General features: G+C 34.7%; 3 protein-coding genes across 6 annotated transcripts in view; 2 read left to right on the top strand and 1 right to left on the bottom strand.

Annotated features, from left to right (window-relative positions):
- The window catches only part of LOC119073279 (protein Wnt-2), a 33,288-nt gene extending 28,144 nt beyond the window's left edge, over positions 1 to 5,144 (top strand). For both annotated transcript variants that reach the window (XM_037178663.1, XM_037178662.1), the window contains exons 4-7: positions 3,351 to 3,575; positions 3,665 to 3,714; positions 4,321 to 4,508; positions 4,571 to 5,144. In XM_037178663.1, coding sequence (XP_037034558.1) covers positions 3,351 to 3,575; positions 3,665 to 3,714; positions 4,321 to 4,508; positions 4,571 to 4,874 — 767 coding nt within the window. In that variant the 3' untranslated portion in view covers positions 4,875 to 5,144. The remainder of the gene's footprint in view (positions 1 to 3,350; positions 3,576 to 3,664; positions 3,715 to 4,320; positions 4,509 to 4,570) is intronic.
- A 3,267-nt stretch (positions 5,145 to 8,411) lies between these two features.
- Positions 8,412 to 10,008, top strand: LOC119073276 (putative GPI-anchor transamidase). The gene is made up of 8 exons (XM_037178658.1): positions 8,412 to 8,584; positions 8,645 to 8,773; positions 8,837 to 9,104; positions 9,161 to 9,257; positions 9,332 to 9,449; positions 9,519 to 9,629; positions 9,689 to 9,858; positions 9,923 to 10,008. Exons 1-8 carry the CDS (start codon positions 8,495 to 8,497, stop codon positions 10,002 to 10,004), a joined length of 1,065 nt encoding a protein of 354 aa, XP_037034553.1. The 5' UTR covers positions 8,412 to 8,494; the 3' UTR covers positions 10,005 to 10,008.
- A 2,503-nt stretch (positions 10,009 to 12,511) lies between these two features.
- Positions 12,512 to 17,023, bottom strand: part of LOC119073256 (oxidoreductase OpS5) — a 31,714-nt gene continuing 27,202 nt past the window's right edge. Inside the window, exons 6-8 of one of the 3 annotated variants that reach the window (XM_037178629.1) lie at positions 13,315 to 13,723; positions 13,015 to 13,245; positions 12,512 to 12,948 (exon numbers count right to left, since the gene is read on the bottom strand). In XM_037178629.1, coding sequence (XP_037034524.1) covers positions 12,800 to 12,948; positions 13,015 to 13,245; positions 13,315 to 13,723 — 789 coding nt within the window. In that variant the 3' untranslated portion in view covers positions 12,512 to 12,799. Of the gene's footprint in view, positions 12,949 to 13,014; positions 13,246 to 13,314; positions 13,724 to 15,198; positions 16,310 to 16,376; positions 16,608 to 16,764; positions 16,978 to 17,023 lie in introns of those variants that run through there. The other 2 variants (XM_037178630.1, XM_037178628.1) reach the window with 2 other exon arrangements.

Raw genomic sequence — 17,023 nt, 5'->3', positions numbered from 1 at the left:
AAGAAAAAAAAATCCCGCATATAACTACTCTCAAATTTATGATTCGATTATGTCGGCATTTAGAGAGATGTATGATATTGGTTATGTATAATATTCCTTGATATATCACGATTTTTTTTTGTACATTAAAACAAAACTAAAATAAAAATCAATTTTATCGATATAAACTCTGACCTTATATGGCAAGACGTAGGGTATATATAAAAAATATTTAATACATTTTTAAGTGGTTTTTTTCTTTTAACTGAATTAATATGATCGTTCAAGAACTGGTTCTTTTTCCGATAACTCATTCGCATTACATTTTTCTCATATCTATATAAACCTGGAAAACGAAGTTCAACCTTTTTTTTTGTGAATGCTCATTGAGTCTCATAATATAAAAGCAACACATCATCACCTAACTGAAAACAAAATGTTTCTCTTTAATTTGCTTTGAAGTAATTTTTACGAGTTACCATAAAATTGGTGTTGACTTTTGACTGTTTTTAAAAGCACAATAAGCCACTCACGTAGCCGGTAACAGTTTAAATCGGACAAAGTATTTCGATATTCTTATTCGCAAAGTGTTTGGTCATCGCTCATAAAATAAAAATTTCGAAGAAGAGTGTTGACCTCTATGAACTACTGGCCTATGACCCATTTATTTTAGAAAATAGTGTATTGATGTGTTCGTTTTCTATACCCTCGATGAGACTAAAAGGAACCAACAAATAGAGCAAATATTTACGCTATTCCAAGAAAAAAATAATAATGAAGGAACGAGAACAATAATACAGACCACTTTACGCTTAGCTCAGGTTTTCCAGCTTAACTGCTGAACTGAAATAATTAATAACCGTTACCTCTAAAGCATTTACTCACTTTATTTTTCAAACAGCAACAGAACAAAAACGTGGGAGGTATTGCTGGATAATTAAATTTATTTGTGATTATCTGAAGATTATGTTACTGTACGTTTATTGATTACATGCACTGCACGCATTTATTGTAAGGCTCATTGCGAAAAACGAATTAAACTTTTCTTTAATTGAGATTATTTTATTACACGAAGAACGGCTTACCATAAGTGGAATATTGACCAATTTATTATCAGTCCCTTCAATCGATTAATAAACGTTCAAGAAAAAAATATTTTCTGTTGCTTTTGCCACTAGTTCAACATCGAAGCTCGATTAAGATCTAAGTCGCTTGTAAGAAGAGCGATATGAACTTTAGATTATGTGACTGTGTCTACTCAACTCGATTTAAGTTTTTGTGTATGCAGTCAGTCAGGGTCGAGATAAATTGTGGAAACGTTGTGAGAAAACTGAGAAAATAAGGATCCTTACATATTCATCAAAATTTAGTATTTCAATAGGGGTAAACCATTATCGTCCGTAAAGTTCGTAAGTATGCTAAATTCGGGAAATTTAGACAGTTTTCCCATATATGTCGAAAGTCCACGAAGTCTCTTGAATTTTACGAACCATTTAATGGTTTACCATTGCCCCTAATGAAACGTCAGTCCGTATCTAGTACGGACTCCGTGCAAACAACTACCATATATCTAAACCTTCATGTCATATACATACACATCACGTCTCTGTAGCGTTTTCTTGGTTCTAAATTCATTTCATTCGACAACAGTGGCCAAATATAAAAGTATGTTCAGATGACTATCTAACAATGTAAACTCATGTTGAACAGACGAGTAACGACAGCTTTATGATAATATAACAACATAATTTGTCATCCGTTTTCTCTCACACAAATGGTTGAAAAATGCTGTTCAAAACTTCATCCGCATGTACTCCATCAATCAATGATGGTACAGAATGGAAATATAAACTGTGGTCAATGCGAGATCGAGATGCTGTTGTAGAACTACAAAAACATCAATTTACAATCGATTAATCGTCGTAATTGATTAGATTATGATGAACATCCGATGGTTGGATAAGATCAACTCGATGTAATATAATGACATAATTTTGGTTTATAACTACTGTAAAACTATTCAAAAGGTGCGTCGCATTGGGCCTGGTATATCAACATGTAAAAAATGCATAACTTATTCATAATAATGGTATTTTTTTATGTCGATTGAGATGATACGTGTGTATATAAATCTAATTTTTCCAGTTAATATTTAGTGCCACGATGTTATTAAATGGTAACGACATTAATTGCTACAAGCTTGTTAAACAAAACGAAAATAAAGGCAGAACTTACGGCAATAAGTCAGAGTCGACGAACATGAGTATGAGGTGGAAAGATGAGAAGTCCATTTAAAACAGTTCTTTTTTGTGATGGTCTTTGATGCTGTTGTAACACATTCATCACACGCAATAATAAGATTACATTTTCTCGAATGCATAATACGTATATATATATACGTTTTTAACCATATTTTTTCCCGCATAGCATAATACTCTCAATGTAAACCGATTCCACACAACGATTATTCATCTCGAAGAAGAATAGGGACTGAGATGTTTTTGTATGTTATAGGTCGTTATGTGCTTTAGTTTCATGCGCTTATTTTAACCCAAACGAAAGTATTTCGGTTTTTTGTGCTGTACATATGTCGTCGGTTTCTTGACTCCGTCAGTCGTTATGTTAATGCATCATAATTACATTAAAAACATTTAACTATACGCTAACGACGTACTTACCAGAAAGCATCAAAATGAGATACTCTGGCTTCATGGTTGGTTACATGGGTGTATACTACATGCATACATTTAGATATCAGCCTCAACATAAATACTTTCATTAAGAGATTTAACGGCACCATCCTTCTTGAAAATAATTCAAAACGTTAAGGGGTACCATTGGATTAAAGATTTGATGCTTTCATTAACATTGTTTGTCTAAACGATGAAATAATTGGTATACGATGTGTATTCATCCTGTAACCTTAAGTAATAGTAGGTTACATTGGATGGTGCGAAAGTAATTCATTACCTGAGGTAAAAATTTTGTGATAAAGACAAACTCAGAAAAGTGTTTTTGAGCAACAAGTTTCGGTTACTGTCTTTTCGACAAGTATTAAGGTATCGGAAAACAGTTACCAAAGGAAGTTGCTCACAACACACAAGTGAGTTTGTGTGTATCATAAAGTTGTTTCCGAAGTGATGAAGTACGCAGCAGCATCCGATGTATTCTGGTTGACTTCCTGCCTCATGCGAAATAAGAAAATGAAAACAACCAAAAATAGTCCACATTGTAATTGATCATTTTTGCAGAAGGTAAATTGCTATGTAATGGTCAACTTTCACATGGGGCAGGTAGTAAAATCACCAGATGAATTTATAAGTACTTATAGTAAAGTTCGCATAAAAAATTAATTATTGTTTTTCTCATAGGCTCACGTGAAGCAGCTTTCACATACGCAATATCAAGCGCAGGTGCTGTACACGCGATCACAGCATCTTGTGCACGTGGAAATATCTCATTATGTGGTTGTGATTCAATGCAAAAAATGGCATATCACGAACAGAATCAAGCGTGGAAATGGGGTGGATGTTCAGCTGATATAAATTTTGGCATGAAATTTGCCAGGAAATTTCTAGATGCACGTGAAATTGAAGGTAGTTTATTCTGAAGTTATTTCTTATACCTTCCATCCAGAGGGTAGTAAACAGTAACAGTAGTAAATGATTTCTGTATCCATTTACAGGTGATGCTAGAAGTTTAATGAACTTGCACAATAATCGTGCTGGAAGAAAGGTAATAATTTATTTTGACCTATCGATTGATTGAGGACCCGGTGTTATTTTATTCCAACTTCCAACAAATTAAAAATCATCAAAACAAATCGTCGCTCGTTCGCGTACAAACGATGCCAATAAATTTATTCACATTTTCTGTTTGAATAAAAAATCCATTCTCATCAGACCTCAGTCAACAACAAAAAACATGAAGTAGCAGATACATATCATCGCGGCTTTTCACTTTGCTTAACATCATGAAAAGAGAACAATAGATTCGTTAACATATTTGTGGGCGCAAAACTACAAGAAATAAATTTGAAATTGAATATAAAAATTGACTTTCATACGTAACATTCGATCGACTGTTTTGATGGAGTGTAGAGAGAACATTTTTTTTTTCGTATAAGATAAATCTGTTACACAAGATGGAAGAGCAGACTGAAAGCAATTTTAAGAAAATGCAAATCAGATGGGTATTTCCCAAGCCATCATCGGCTTAGATTCATAGAATCTTGTCCGTATGAAGAACTATAAAGAGAACTTACGATTTAAAAAATAAAAATTTATTTCCGATAAACGTTGAAACTGTGTGATTCAAGCAATTTTTTTGATTTCTTCGCAGATTGTTAAAAACCTTCTAAGAACTGATTGCAAATGCCATGGTGTGTCTGGATCGTGTGCTATGAAAACTTGCTGGAAAAGTTTACCGCCATTTCGGGCTATCGGTGACGTCCTGATGAAAAAATACAACCGAGCACGATATGTACAACCCATAAATGATAAAAACGGACTGAGTTTAATTATAAGAAAGTAAGAATGGGCGATCAGTTTGTCAGTGTTCAGGGCGCTAATCATTTCTTCCTTTACAATAGGAAAAGTAGATCGCTCGCCAAGCCGAAAAAACCACAAAAACCGAAACGAATGGAAATCGTTTACTTGCAGCCATCACCGAATTACTGCGAAAAAGACCACAGTCTGGGCAGTTTAGGGACGGACGGACGATACTGTAATCGAACGGTGAATGGTGTCAACGGATGTGACCTGTTGTGTTGTGGTCGAGGTTACAACACCCATCAACTGAATCGAACGTGGCAGTGTCGATGTAATTTTCAATGGTGTTGTAATGTACAGTGTGATGTGTGTAGTTCAAGAATCGAGGAGTACACTTGCAAATAAGTGGACTTGTAATTTACAATTTATGACGGTGATAAAACGTGAATGACTACGATAAAACGGATTGTTGTTCGATGAGCGTGTTGTCGAAAGTGACTCCAAATGCAAGTGGAGCTGTAGTAAAGTTCAATGAAAATGGGAAAAATGCAGGGGCATTTTGTGTGTTATGTGTACAGTATTATTTTGCGAATTTTTATTTTTAGAGAAGGCTTTAAAACGAGTGTGGAGTGAAGCACTCTTGTGTACAATAAGTGAATAAAAAATAGTTTTATACTTGCGTGGCGTTTTGTGTATTGCCCAAAGAATCTCAATCGAAGAACCCCCGATAGCTACATATACAAGTTGTGTTCCTGTTGGGCCGACTGCATGGTTGGACTATCAAATTAAATCCATTTTATATATTTTTTGGTATTAGAATGATAGAACATTAGAAATTGATCCGTCCTCACAAAACTACGGTACATTCACTAGAAACAACAGTCGGAAGTTATTTCTTCCGAGTTTTTACTCGTAAATAAATTTCGATACGGAAATGCGAGTCCACTCGTTAGACCCGAAAAGACACTATCTGTTGCCTCACTGAAAGTCTAGCAAGAAGTGTACAAATGGCTTGTTTTGAAAATTAGGTTCCTGCTAGTATTAGCAACATATCGTATGCGTACAACACACAGGCTCGTGTTAGGGAGAAAGGACTTTCTACAGAAGAAAACATTCAACTCATTTCCAATTACGCTCTAAAAATTAATTTTCACTACCATCCGCACTCAGCGTCTGTCCTAGACGTTTCTAAAGTGCTTCAAATACAAATTCATGGCCAGACACATCATTCAAACGTAATCTTTTAAGTTTGAATCGTAAGTATCTCCAAATTTTAATTGGTAAGTATAGTTTCAGTTATTATAGAATTATGCCATAAAAACGGTGAATATAAATAAAATCTATCAGCGTGTGTGCATTCTTTTATCCGTAGCTGGTACATTCTTCATGATATATACGCTTATTATATGGTGGGGTTATAATGGATATAATTGAAAATGTTCGTCTCCAACAAACTTGTCTTATGTGAATGGAAAACCATAAATTTGCAGTAGATTCAAACAAAAGAACGTTATGTTCCTTATCTTATAGGTATATTCGCTTATTCGTACATCGAATAATTTTAAATGCATGCAACTCTTCTACCAGAGAGTTCAATTTGAAATTTATTAAAAACTTTTGTTATATGAGCGCTTTCGGTTTGTCTTGTTATTGTATTCAATATTGCATTATAAATCAATACGTTTATTAGGATTTCATTTTTACTTTGAAATCGTACCTCCGATGGAATAACTCGTCTGTTGCAACGAACGGATAAAATCATGTCTCATTTTTATGCTCAGACCACGCATCCTTAGATATATTTTAACAGTAGCACATTAACTTTAGACTTTAGGATTTTTTATATTTTTTCTGGTTTTGAGTTTTGACATGATGAACGTTATGTCTAATTTCACATAGGAGAATGGAGTTTAGAAACTAAGGGTAAAATCCGTAAAATCTAATTCAATTTCTTCTCTCTAATTTCGTTTTCGAGGGCTCCGGATTTCCGAGTAGACTGACTTCGATTGAAAACTGAATCATCATCAGTACTTGTTGTGGATCAAGTATGGCATGTTTGGTATCATTGAAAAGCTTATTCCTTAGGCTATAATATTATGGGCAAATAAGTTTGAAATAAGGCTGCCAGAAAGGTACAGAAGTGGCCAAATTTCACCAAGGGTAGCGGAAAAATTAACTTCTCTGAAAATGTAACTTAAAAGAACATTTTCAATTTTTTTTTTTCGCCATTTGAACGAGCTTATTAACCGCGTCTAGAATCAATTTGCACTGGCTGGCGCTGAAACTTTGTCAAAGATATATCACTCTTCGAAAATGGTGAAATTTTGACTTTCAACAGTTATTGCTCCGAGAGCAGATGATCGAAGGAAATATTTTTTACACAGTATATCTTAGAATTTTTCCCTCTACCGATCCCCATTAAAATTTGTGATCAGGCTGTGTCTGTCTGCTTGTGGTAGCGCATCCACCGGTTCTCAGAAACGGCTCAGGGGTTCGGGCTAATTTTTTCCTGTGTGATGTTCTTGTCCATCACTCATTATAAATATGAAAAAAAAAATTATTGGTGGTCGGCGGTCCCTATTTAATCTCGTTTCAAACCAACCGTGGGTAGCGAAGATCACCTATATCAAACTCTAAAAAGAGGAAAAGAAGATGTACACAACATTTGCACATGTATCTATGACAATTACAACATGTATCAGACGAGAGTGCAGTCTCGTGTATCTCAGAAAAAATTACACAATAAATGTAAGTACATTAAAGAAATGTTTCGGCTGTCGGGGTATACACCCTCATGAACATTTCACCAACATACTGTTACAGAGTGGGTTGCTATCGATTTTAAAGTTATGGTAAGTACACACAAGGAATTTTGAAAACCGGCGCATTTTCTGTTTCTGTGTTTTACTTGAGTTTCTGATTTCTCCATATAAAAACACATGTAAAGTTAACAAAAAACCAGTAAACTACGAAACAGAAAATGTGTCGGTTTTCAAAATTCCGTGAGGGTAAGATAAGTTTTGGCAACATTTACTTGATCAACTAGCAGAATATAGCGCGATGTAACACAGAACTTTTATTTATGATTTTTTGTCTGTGATATTCATCGGAATATTCTTTGTTTATAATTTGTTGTGGTTTCACGGTGTGACTGAATTCAAAAGTAGTTTTCTTTTAGGTTACCCAAAAAATGAAACCTGTTCTGAATACTACGATACCTAAGGAGTTCAAAACAGGTTTCCTTAGTTCTGGGCTAGATCCTTCCCCATGGTCGATTTTTAAAAATGCGACATTTCCCATACATTCTCAAGATTCTTGAGAAAATGATGAAATAAAATTGTTGCCTACCGGCGTTTTTTTATTTTTTATCAATAAACATTATTATTCTAAGCAAAAAATGGTTCTACGACGTGTCTCTAAAATTTTTAATTTTTTTTTATAAAGCTAATTCGATGTACCAAATCGCACTAAAAATACACCTAAAACAGTTTTTAAATGAAAATTTTTAGAGACATGTCGTAGAACCATTTTTTGCTTAGAATAATGTTGTTTATCGATAAAAAATAAAAAAACGCCGGTTGGCAACAATTTTATTTCATCATTTTCTGAAGAATCTTGAGAATGTATGGGATATGGGAAATGTCGCTTTTTTAAAAATCGACCATGGGGAAGGATCTAGCCCAGAACTAAGGAAGCCTGTTTTGAACTCCTTAGGGGTCGTAGTATTCAGAACAGGTTTCATTTTTTGGATAACCTAAAAGAAAACTTCTTTTGAATTCAGTCACACCGTGTTTGGCGAAGTCAATTTTAAAATCGAACAAACTTCTTTATTCGAAACTGTCGATTGCGCGATTATTTGTGAAAAATGTTATTTAACTGGTGAAAAATAACGCAAGTGACGGATAGATGGCTCACTTGAGCAATTTGTGACATTTTGTGACAAGTCAAGTGGTTGAGGTTATGAATGATTGTTTACAAAATGTCTTTGCAATAAGAAAACATAAAACAAAAATTAACTTGAAAAAATGTTTGCAGAGTTGAAACTGTTACGTTTTGTCTGTTCCATCGTAATTTTGGTAATTCTGTCGAACAATGCGACCGCTAATGACTTGGAGGTAACCACTTACGATTTACGATAACGCCCATTTTCTTCCAACCAAAAACTATCATTAAAGGTTTTCGATGAATTCGCCAAAAGTTCCAGTTCACATTCAAACAATTGGGCAGTTCTAGTAGACACATCAAGGTTTTGGTTTAATTATCGCCATGTAGCAAATGTCTTATCAATTTACCGGTCCGTGAAGGTACGTATAAAATCACGTTATGTGTAGAAATCATGCCGCTGAACCGATCTGTATCTCTAATAGCGTTTGGGAATACCCGACAGTCAAATAATATTGATGGTAGCCGACGATATGGCGTGCAATCCTCGAAATCCACGACCCGCAACCGTTTTCAACAATGCGAATCAACACATCAATGTGTACGGTGATGATGTTGAGGTGGATTATAGAGGCTATGAGGTCACGGTGGAAAACTTTGTTCGTTTGTTGACCAATCGTTTTCCTAGTAGTACTCCACGATCTAAAAAGCTTCTGACTGATCCGGGAAGTAACATTCTCATCTACTTAACGGGTAAACGGTTTTCATTCGTTTCGAGAAAACAAAAGTTTCATTCTCCTAATTTGCAGGACACGGAGGCGATGGTTTTCTGAAATTTCAGGATTCCGAAGAAATTACTAATCAGGAATTGGCCGATGCCTTTGAACAGATGTGGCAAAAACGAAGGTAGGCCACGATTTGTAAAATCTAGATCTGACACACACTAAAACGCAACTTCATGTTGCTTCCTCGCCTTTCAGATACAATGAAATTTTCTTCATGATCGACACATGCCAAGCAGCATCCATGTACGAGAAATTTTATTCACCAAATATATTGGCTGTGGCGAGCAGTCTCGTTGGGGAGGACTCTCTATCGGTAAATTATTAACTTTGAGTTTGGTGTAAAATCGCTGAAAATTTTCGTTTCGTTCAAATTATCTTCCAGCACCACGTCGACCCTGCTATCGGTGTGTACATAATCGATCGATACACGTACTATGCTTTAGAATTCTTGGAAAACGTTGATGCTGAGAGTCAAAGAACCATCGGGGAATTCGTAAGTGATATAACTTCTTGAATAAGTGCACCTCGTTTCTATTCCTAATTTTTGTTCAGTTGAAAGTTTGTCCAAAACGAGTCTGCATATCGACTGTTGGCGTTAGAAAAGACTTATTCCGGCGAGATCCGAACAAAGTCCTCATAACCGATTTCTTTGGTTCAATCAGGCCGATTGAGATAATCAGAGATCGTGAAAATGTCACAATACCGCTGAAACTATCTTCGGAGTAAGTTGGCTTTCCATCTATTTGTATTCGGTTGAAACTTATTTTCTTACTTTACGGTTTACAGGTCAAACAGCATTGAATCATGTGAGGATAGTAACATCAAATTTGAATTTTATGAACAATTTCCGAGTAAACTTTTCAACTAAAAAATAGTTTTGTTTGATGTCTTCTGATGGCTTTGATGTCAATACAACGAACCGTTTCGGCAGAAATGAAAGGTAATTGTATTACGATTTTAATCGCACGAGCAGTTGTAATTGTCGATCGAATTGCCAGGGCTAATTATTTTGGAATTTAAATTCTTAAAATTCCAAATAATTCTGTCAAAATACCAAAAGCTCCGAATTGTTCTTTTCTGAAATTTTTTCAGAATTTTTCGTAGTTTTCAAAATTCAAATTCCCAAAAATAAGCTAGCTAGCTAATACCCATATTCCTTTCGACTTTCAAAATTCTTGCTGTACAGCCGAAAAGCTATTTGTACGAAGATTAGTACTGACTCAATATGAGAATTGTTGGATCGATAATTTGAATTGCTCGTTAGCTTTCAGTCTACTATTCTTTTCCGCAAGGCTTTGCGATACCTTTTCTACTAAAAATTTTGTGGCAATTTATTACCGGTAAGGGCCGTGCTTCAATTAAGACATTGTCAACAACATTTGCAAAAAGTAGGTAGCTGCACGTTGTTGAAAGAACTGTAGCTCTTACGACATTTGTGAATTATAATTGATTGTGATAGGTCATCAGTCTTATTAACTGATATCGCTGAGGGGACACATTTTGTACCTCGACACAAAAGTTGTATCAACAAGAAATTGACCCAAAAATTTTTTCAACATCTGCCACAATGACGCATTTTTTTCTTTCTAAAATTTTTTGGGTCAATTTTTTGGAAACTTCCGAAAGTCCTAGCTCCCAAAAACACTTGCGTACCCATTTTTAAAAAAAATTCTATTTTCATCTAGGGCCCGAGAATGATCTATAACCAATATTTCAGGAAAATCGTGAGAAACGTTTAGGAGTTACGAAATCGTATTTTTTCATAGGAACTAACTTACTAACGATTCAATATCTCGGTCAAATCTTAACCTACCTTAACGTGTGATAGCTCGTTGAACTCGTATGGATGCCTAGATTATATAAGTTAAGGGGAAGGTCTGAACGTATCAAGGCATCATCCATATGAACTAATTTTAACTTAGGTTGCCTTAGTTTATGAGTTTATGAGTACTTGTCTAAGATTATTCCCTTGACTGTAAGTCATGGGTTTTACAAAAGAAAATACACCGTACGTAACACGTTCACTATGATTAAAAATGTATGGAAATGTGATGAAAAAACGTTAAATGTCAAAATTTTGTGCCCTTTGTTAACACGATAACTTGAGTAGATCTCAACCGATTTTCAAAAACTTTTTTTTAATCGACGAAGTATTGAAATCCTCAGGTCAAGTTCGAAAATGGGCGGTATTGGTTCAACCATCTGGTGGTAGTTCTCGAAAGAAGCCTTTTCTGCTCTTTGTTGACACTATAACTGGAGCAAAGTTCAACCGATTTTCAAAAACTTCTTTTTAGTCGATGAAGTAGTGAAATCCTCAGGTCAAGTTCGAAAATGGGTGGTATCGGTTCAACCATCTGGTGGTAGTTCTCGAAAGAAGCCTTTTCTGCTCTTTGTTAACACTATAACTGGAGCAAAGTTCAACCGATTTTCAAAAACTTCTTTTTAGTCGATGAAGTATTGAAATCCTCAGGTCAAATTCGAAAATGGGCGGTATCGGTTCAACCATGTAATGGTAGTTCTTGAAAGAAGCCTTTTCTGCTCTTTGTTAACACTATAACTGGAGCAAAGTTCAACCGATTTTCAAAAACTTCTTTTTAGTCGATGAAGTATTGAAATCCTCAGGTCAAATTCGAAAATGGACGGTATCGTTTCAACCATCTGGGAGTAGTTCTCGAAGAAGCCTCTTCTGCTTTTTGTTAACACGACAACTGGAGTAATTCTCAACCGATTTAAAAACAAAATGTTTGGTGGAGAATGGAATCAATTCCTGAGATTAGGTTCTAAGATAGATTATGTTAGTCTAACGAACAAGCTGATGCTAACAGAATTTTTGTATCTATTTCAATAGTATTTTTCTTGTTATGTGACTTTGCCTTGTGAACAAAACCGAATAAATAGAACAAAAATTAACGAGTGTGAAGTTTGAGGCCAGAGCGAAGCGAGGGCCGGAATTGACACGAGTTTAAATGTTATTGAAAACATACGTCATTTTTTACCGGGGCATTTTATATACATAGTTTCGAAGATTTTCAGTGAAACTTAACAGAATTAAATCATCAATGAGAGATTTATTAGACCGTTCTAGTAGTTCTTCTTCTTAATGCGTTTTTGTGGCAATCAACATACAAAATTACATTTCATTGAAATAAAACAATAAATCATTGTCAATAAAAATACTATTGAGAAGCTCAGACAAACAGTCAAGGGATCTGACCCACCCAACAGGTGGGGCCGTTTATGGAGATCAATAGCTTCTTTCTTTATGTATGATTCCTCCCGGTCATTCGTTGATGAATGTACTGTGCAATAAAAACTCAGCAATCCACGTTTGAGTCCTAAAGATGCATGTGAAAGATCTCTTTTAGATTTTAATTTTTTTTATTCAAACTTAATTTCCATCCTTTTCATCGAAATATTTTTACAGAAAAATTCATAAATAATTTGTCAAATAAATAAAAAAAAAAATTCTCTATCATTCAACGAACTGTGTTGAAGCACCCTTTAAGCATTAAAATTTGAATGTTCTGGGACACTATTCACGATGGACCCACATTTTATATTAAATAGCAGTCCGACTTACATCCATTCAAAATTCAATTGTCAATTTCTTTTTACAAAATAATTTCACTATCTATGGCGGTAAACAATCGCTCATAAATTGCGTTAATGGTATTTTATGGGTGGTAAATGGTGACCACATTTCGGGAAGCCTGGTGGCACTGGCGGTAAATCAGCATGCGTTCCTATGTGAAACACTAAATTCATGCCAATGAGAATGTGGAATTGGAAATGACAATGGAACAACCAATATCCTGAAAGAAAACAAAAAAACATTGAAAGGTATTGTTCCATCACAATGAGTTTAAGCGCTTTCTTACCGGGATTATCAGCTCGAAACCGTACAACAACGTAGCCATTATTGGGAACTGCAATGGTATCCTTTAATGGTGGATGACCGAACTGTCTGTGTAGTAGACCACGTCGATCCAAATCGAGAGCATGCTTCAAATTAATTTTCTTAACGTTAGTATCCGGCGAACGACCCATGCCAATGACATGAAAACCGGTTCCATGAATATGGAACGGATGACTTAAATTCGTTTGTTGTACTGAAATTGAAGACAAAGTCATAATTAGATTAATTAGATAGGAAGAAAGGCAAAAACTAGCGTACTCACCTTCATCAACTAAAACCACTTCGACAATCGCATTCAATGGAATATCAACTTTGTGAGTGCACATACAATTCATGCCACAATCTGGTGGTCGATTATCTCCGTTACAGAATTGTTCTGGTGGAATGTCGTGTATTTGAGATATCATTGGCGCTGGCGGACTTACATAGGATATTTCGTCGATTAATGAAATGAGATGATCACCGCCAGGTGCTACTAAAAATCGATTGTAAGTGTTCGGTGTGAAAAGCTCTTCCGGTCGGTAAAAGTAGAAGCGGAACGGTAAGAAGATTTTTACGTCTGGACGCTCAACCAAAACTCCCTTGTCGCTCTTTTTAGCATTTTTTAAATTGCTTACGCAGACGGCATCCGGTCGCTTGCGATCACAAACTGCATCCAGAGGGTTCATTACCTAGTTTATGGTCAAAGTTTTTGTTATATTGTTGATTGTACGGTTTTCAAGCTTAGTTGAGTCGTCCGAACCTTCGGCTCTGTTCAAAAAATCTACACTCATTTATATGTACACATCGAAGCAGAACTTAAATGTAAGTTTAAATTAATGAGATTAATATTTGGCAACCTATTGCTAAAAAAACATATGATACAATTAACACTTACCTCGGAGAAGTGATTTTCAATTTTTACAATAAAAATGTACAAAAATGTATACAAATTTCTCCATAAATTACAGTGATATACATAAGAGTCAGACTGTCAGACAAATTTAATTTCTTTGTAACATTGCCAATATGGTAAATCAACGCCTCGATTTGGAATTCATGCTTTGGATTAATTGGAATTGCGGTGAAAACTTGCCCATTAATTTTTCGGTAAAACATACCGTCTCGAAAACAATTCGATATATAAAAACCGTCAATAGAGAAGAGACTACGAAAGTCAGACATAATGTTTCTGACAGGGCCTATTATTGGTATATTTGTTTACCAAATTCTCTAACATTTAACGAAAATTTTCCGCATTTATGTTTAGATAAATTCAGTAAATATTCGGTAATTTTCGTAAATTTGGTAAATTTCGGTAACTTTAGTAAATTCGGTAAATAAATTTACCAATAATAGGCTCTGTTTTCTGCGATTAAAATTTTCGCCCGTTCTCGACTATTGATCGGCTCATTGGTCAATTAGAAATGACTTAGAAGTTTCTGTTCCAATTTTTTCGTATTCTCATGAATTATTTCGAATTTTATTCCGGAATTTTAGAACGACTCGATAACGCCATTCAGATTTTTTTAAACACGGGGACATTGACAAATAAAGCTAATTCAGGCGATTTTTTAAAAATGTTTTTTTTTCCTCATTTTGTAGATTCACTTAGAGAACAATACAGTCAAAGGCAGTCAATTTTCAGCATGAATTTGCTTCAGCTGTTTTTCAGCTGATCCACACAAACAATCACAACCATTTATAAGTCTTTATACGGTTTTAACACTACCACGCGCGTGCGTGTAGCAGCTTCAACCGTATAAACAAGGAAAACCAGTTTTAATTGTATGTGTGGATCAGCTGAAAAACAGCTGAAGCAAATTTATGCTGAAAACTGACTGTCTTTGACTGTATGAAGTATACTTCGCAGATATTAAAAGTCTGAAAATCAGTTAAGGTGGCAGGCAGTAGCATTATTCAGAGGCCTTTAACTAAAATTTGAAGTGCATTGATTTGAAAGAAATAATCTGGTAATCTGTATTGTGCTTGGTGGTAAAAATGAGGAATTCCAACTAAAAACCCAACAGAATTTTCATTTTACATTTCCAAACAATCAATCCTTCCTGTCGAAACGTAAGCCTATCGGTGCTAAAAAGTATAACCAACGTCACGGTTTTATTTTTTATAGATTTTTTTACATTTATTCAAGTATATACACATTATGTTTTCGATTTACTTCCTTCATCATCATCTTCTAAACATAAAAATGTACACTTTCTTCAAAAGTAACATTATAAAATCGAACAAGTCAAAAATCGATTCCATTTAGATCTCTGATGAATGTTAATGTTAAACATATCAGAAACAAATGGGACACTTGTTCAATATAAAATGCAAAATTTTGTTTTTCTTCGTAAACTAACATATGTACATACACATACACCTAAAATAGATAATAATGATAAAACATATATTAGTTGGTGTGGTTGATGGGCAAAAAAAGGGGGAAAATGTGATTTTGCTCTGATGTTTTGAATGTAAGATTGGCAGAAGAAAAATCTAAAGATTGAATTTTTAGTGAAAAAGAGGAAAAATAAATTCGTTTGAAAAAGGCATTTTTGAAAAGTCTTTTTGAATGAAATAAAAATATTCCTTGGGAGCACCGGTATGAAACTGAGATATTTTTTTATGGATGACTTCTTCGTTTTTTTTTTCAGTATACAAATATGAAAATATAAATATGGCGATCCTTTGATTAATAAAATTAAACTAAAACAAATCTTTCCAGAATGTATACACATCGTTCTTTGCAGGAAGATAGAGATTTTTCTGTGCGGGTTTTTTTTCGTATTTTTTTTACATTTTAGGTTAATGATTGAATAGTTATGAGTTATTGTTTCTGCATGATAGAAGGAGATAATAATTAATGGTTTTTTTGCGTTGTTGTCGTGTTTTTTTAAATAAATATCTTACAAAATACATAGATGAAGAAGTGGTGTCTATGCTTTCCCAATGATTTATGAACATAGTAGTGGGAAAGATAGTACCTCTTCTCATTTTGAAGGACAAGGAGTAAAAGGAAATGTAATGGGAACTTTGAAAGGAATGGATTGATTTAAGATGCGCAACATTGTCACATTTCGTTAAAAAAATATTTGTTTCCTCTGTTTTTTTTTGCTGTTGAATCTAATTAATTGGTATCTGTGGTAAATGGTCACCACACGTTGGGAATTGTGGCGGAACTGGCGGTAAATCGGCTTGTGATCCAACTTGTAAAATTAAGTTCATTCCAATGACTATGTGATATAAGAAATGACAATGGAACAACCAGAATCCTGAGGAAATTAATTTTTTTATGAAAACCAATATTCTACCGCAGCTACTGCTTTAGTTCGTTTTTACCAGGATTATCAGCTCTGAATCTCAATACTACGTAACCATTGTTCGGTACAGCGATCGTATCTTTAACAGGTGGTAAATTGTACTGTCTGTGCAAGAGACCACGTCGATCCAAGTCGAGTGCATGTTTCAAATTAATTTTCTTCACATTTGTATCGGGTGATCGACCAATACCAATAACATTGAATCCATAACCATGCAAATGGAAGGGGTGACTAAGATTTGGTTGTTGTACTGCAAAAACAATATTACATTAGAGTATAGATGTCAATCGTGAGTTGAGATTTATCGTTCTAACGGATTCACGTGGCTTAACGTCCTAACAATCCAATAATCGCATTGAGTAATTCTTGATTACATTTCAATAAATCTCGAATTGCAAATATCTTACCTTCATCAACCAATACGATTTCAACGATTGCATTCAATGGAATATCAATTTTATGGGTACACATGCAATTTGGTCCACAATCAGCTGGACGATTGTCACCGTTACAGAACTGTTCGGGATTAATTTCATCGTACTGTGAAATGAGCGGTGCTGGGGCTGATAGATACGAAATTTCGTCGATGAGGGATATCACATGATCACCAGTTGGTGCAACTATTACCAGAAAGTAAAACCAAAATTAATTTTCAACCAATCATGG

Source organism: Bradysia coprophila, unplaced genomic scaffold (genome assembly GCF_014529535.1).
Source record: "Bradysia coprophila strain Holo2 unplaced genomic scaffold, BU_Bcop_v1 contig_138, whole genome shotgun sequence".
In the NCBI taxonomy this organism is placed as follows: Eukaryota; Metazoa; Arthropoda; class Insecta; order Diptera; family Sciaridae; genus Bradysia; species Bradysia coprophila.
The sequence above is the reverse complement of the archived record's forward strand: the minus strand, read 5'-3'. Positions and strand labels throughout refer to the sequence as shown.

Excerpts from the sequence above, each read along its gene's own strand:
- LOC119073276 (XM_037178658.1), top strand. The coding sequence starts at position 8,495 with ATGTTTGCAGAGTTGAAACTGTTACGTTTTGTCTGTTCCATCGTAATT. Across the intron at positions 8,585-8,644 it reads CGACCGCTAATGACTTGGAG|GTTTTCGATGAATTCGCCAA; the intron begins GTAACCACTTAC and ends CTATCATTAAAG. Across the intron at positions 9,105-9,160 it reads CATTCTCATCTACTTAACGG|GACACGGAGGCGATGGTTTT; the intron begins GTAAACGGTTTT and ends CCTAATTTGCAG.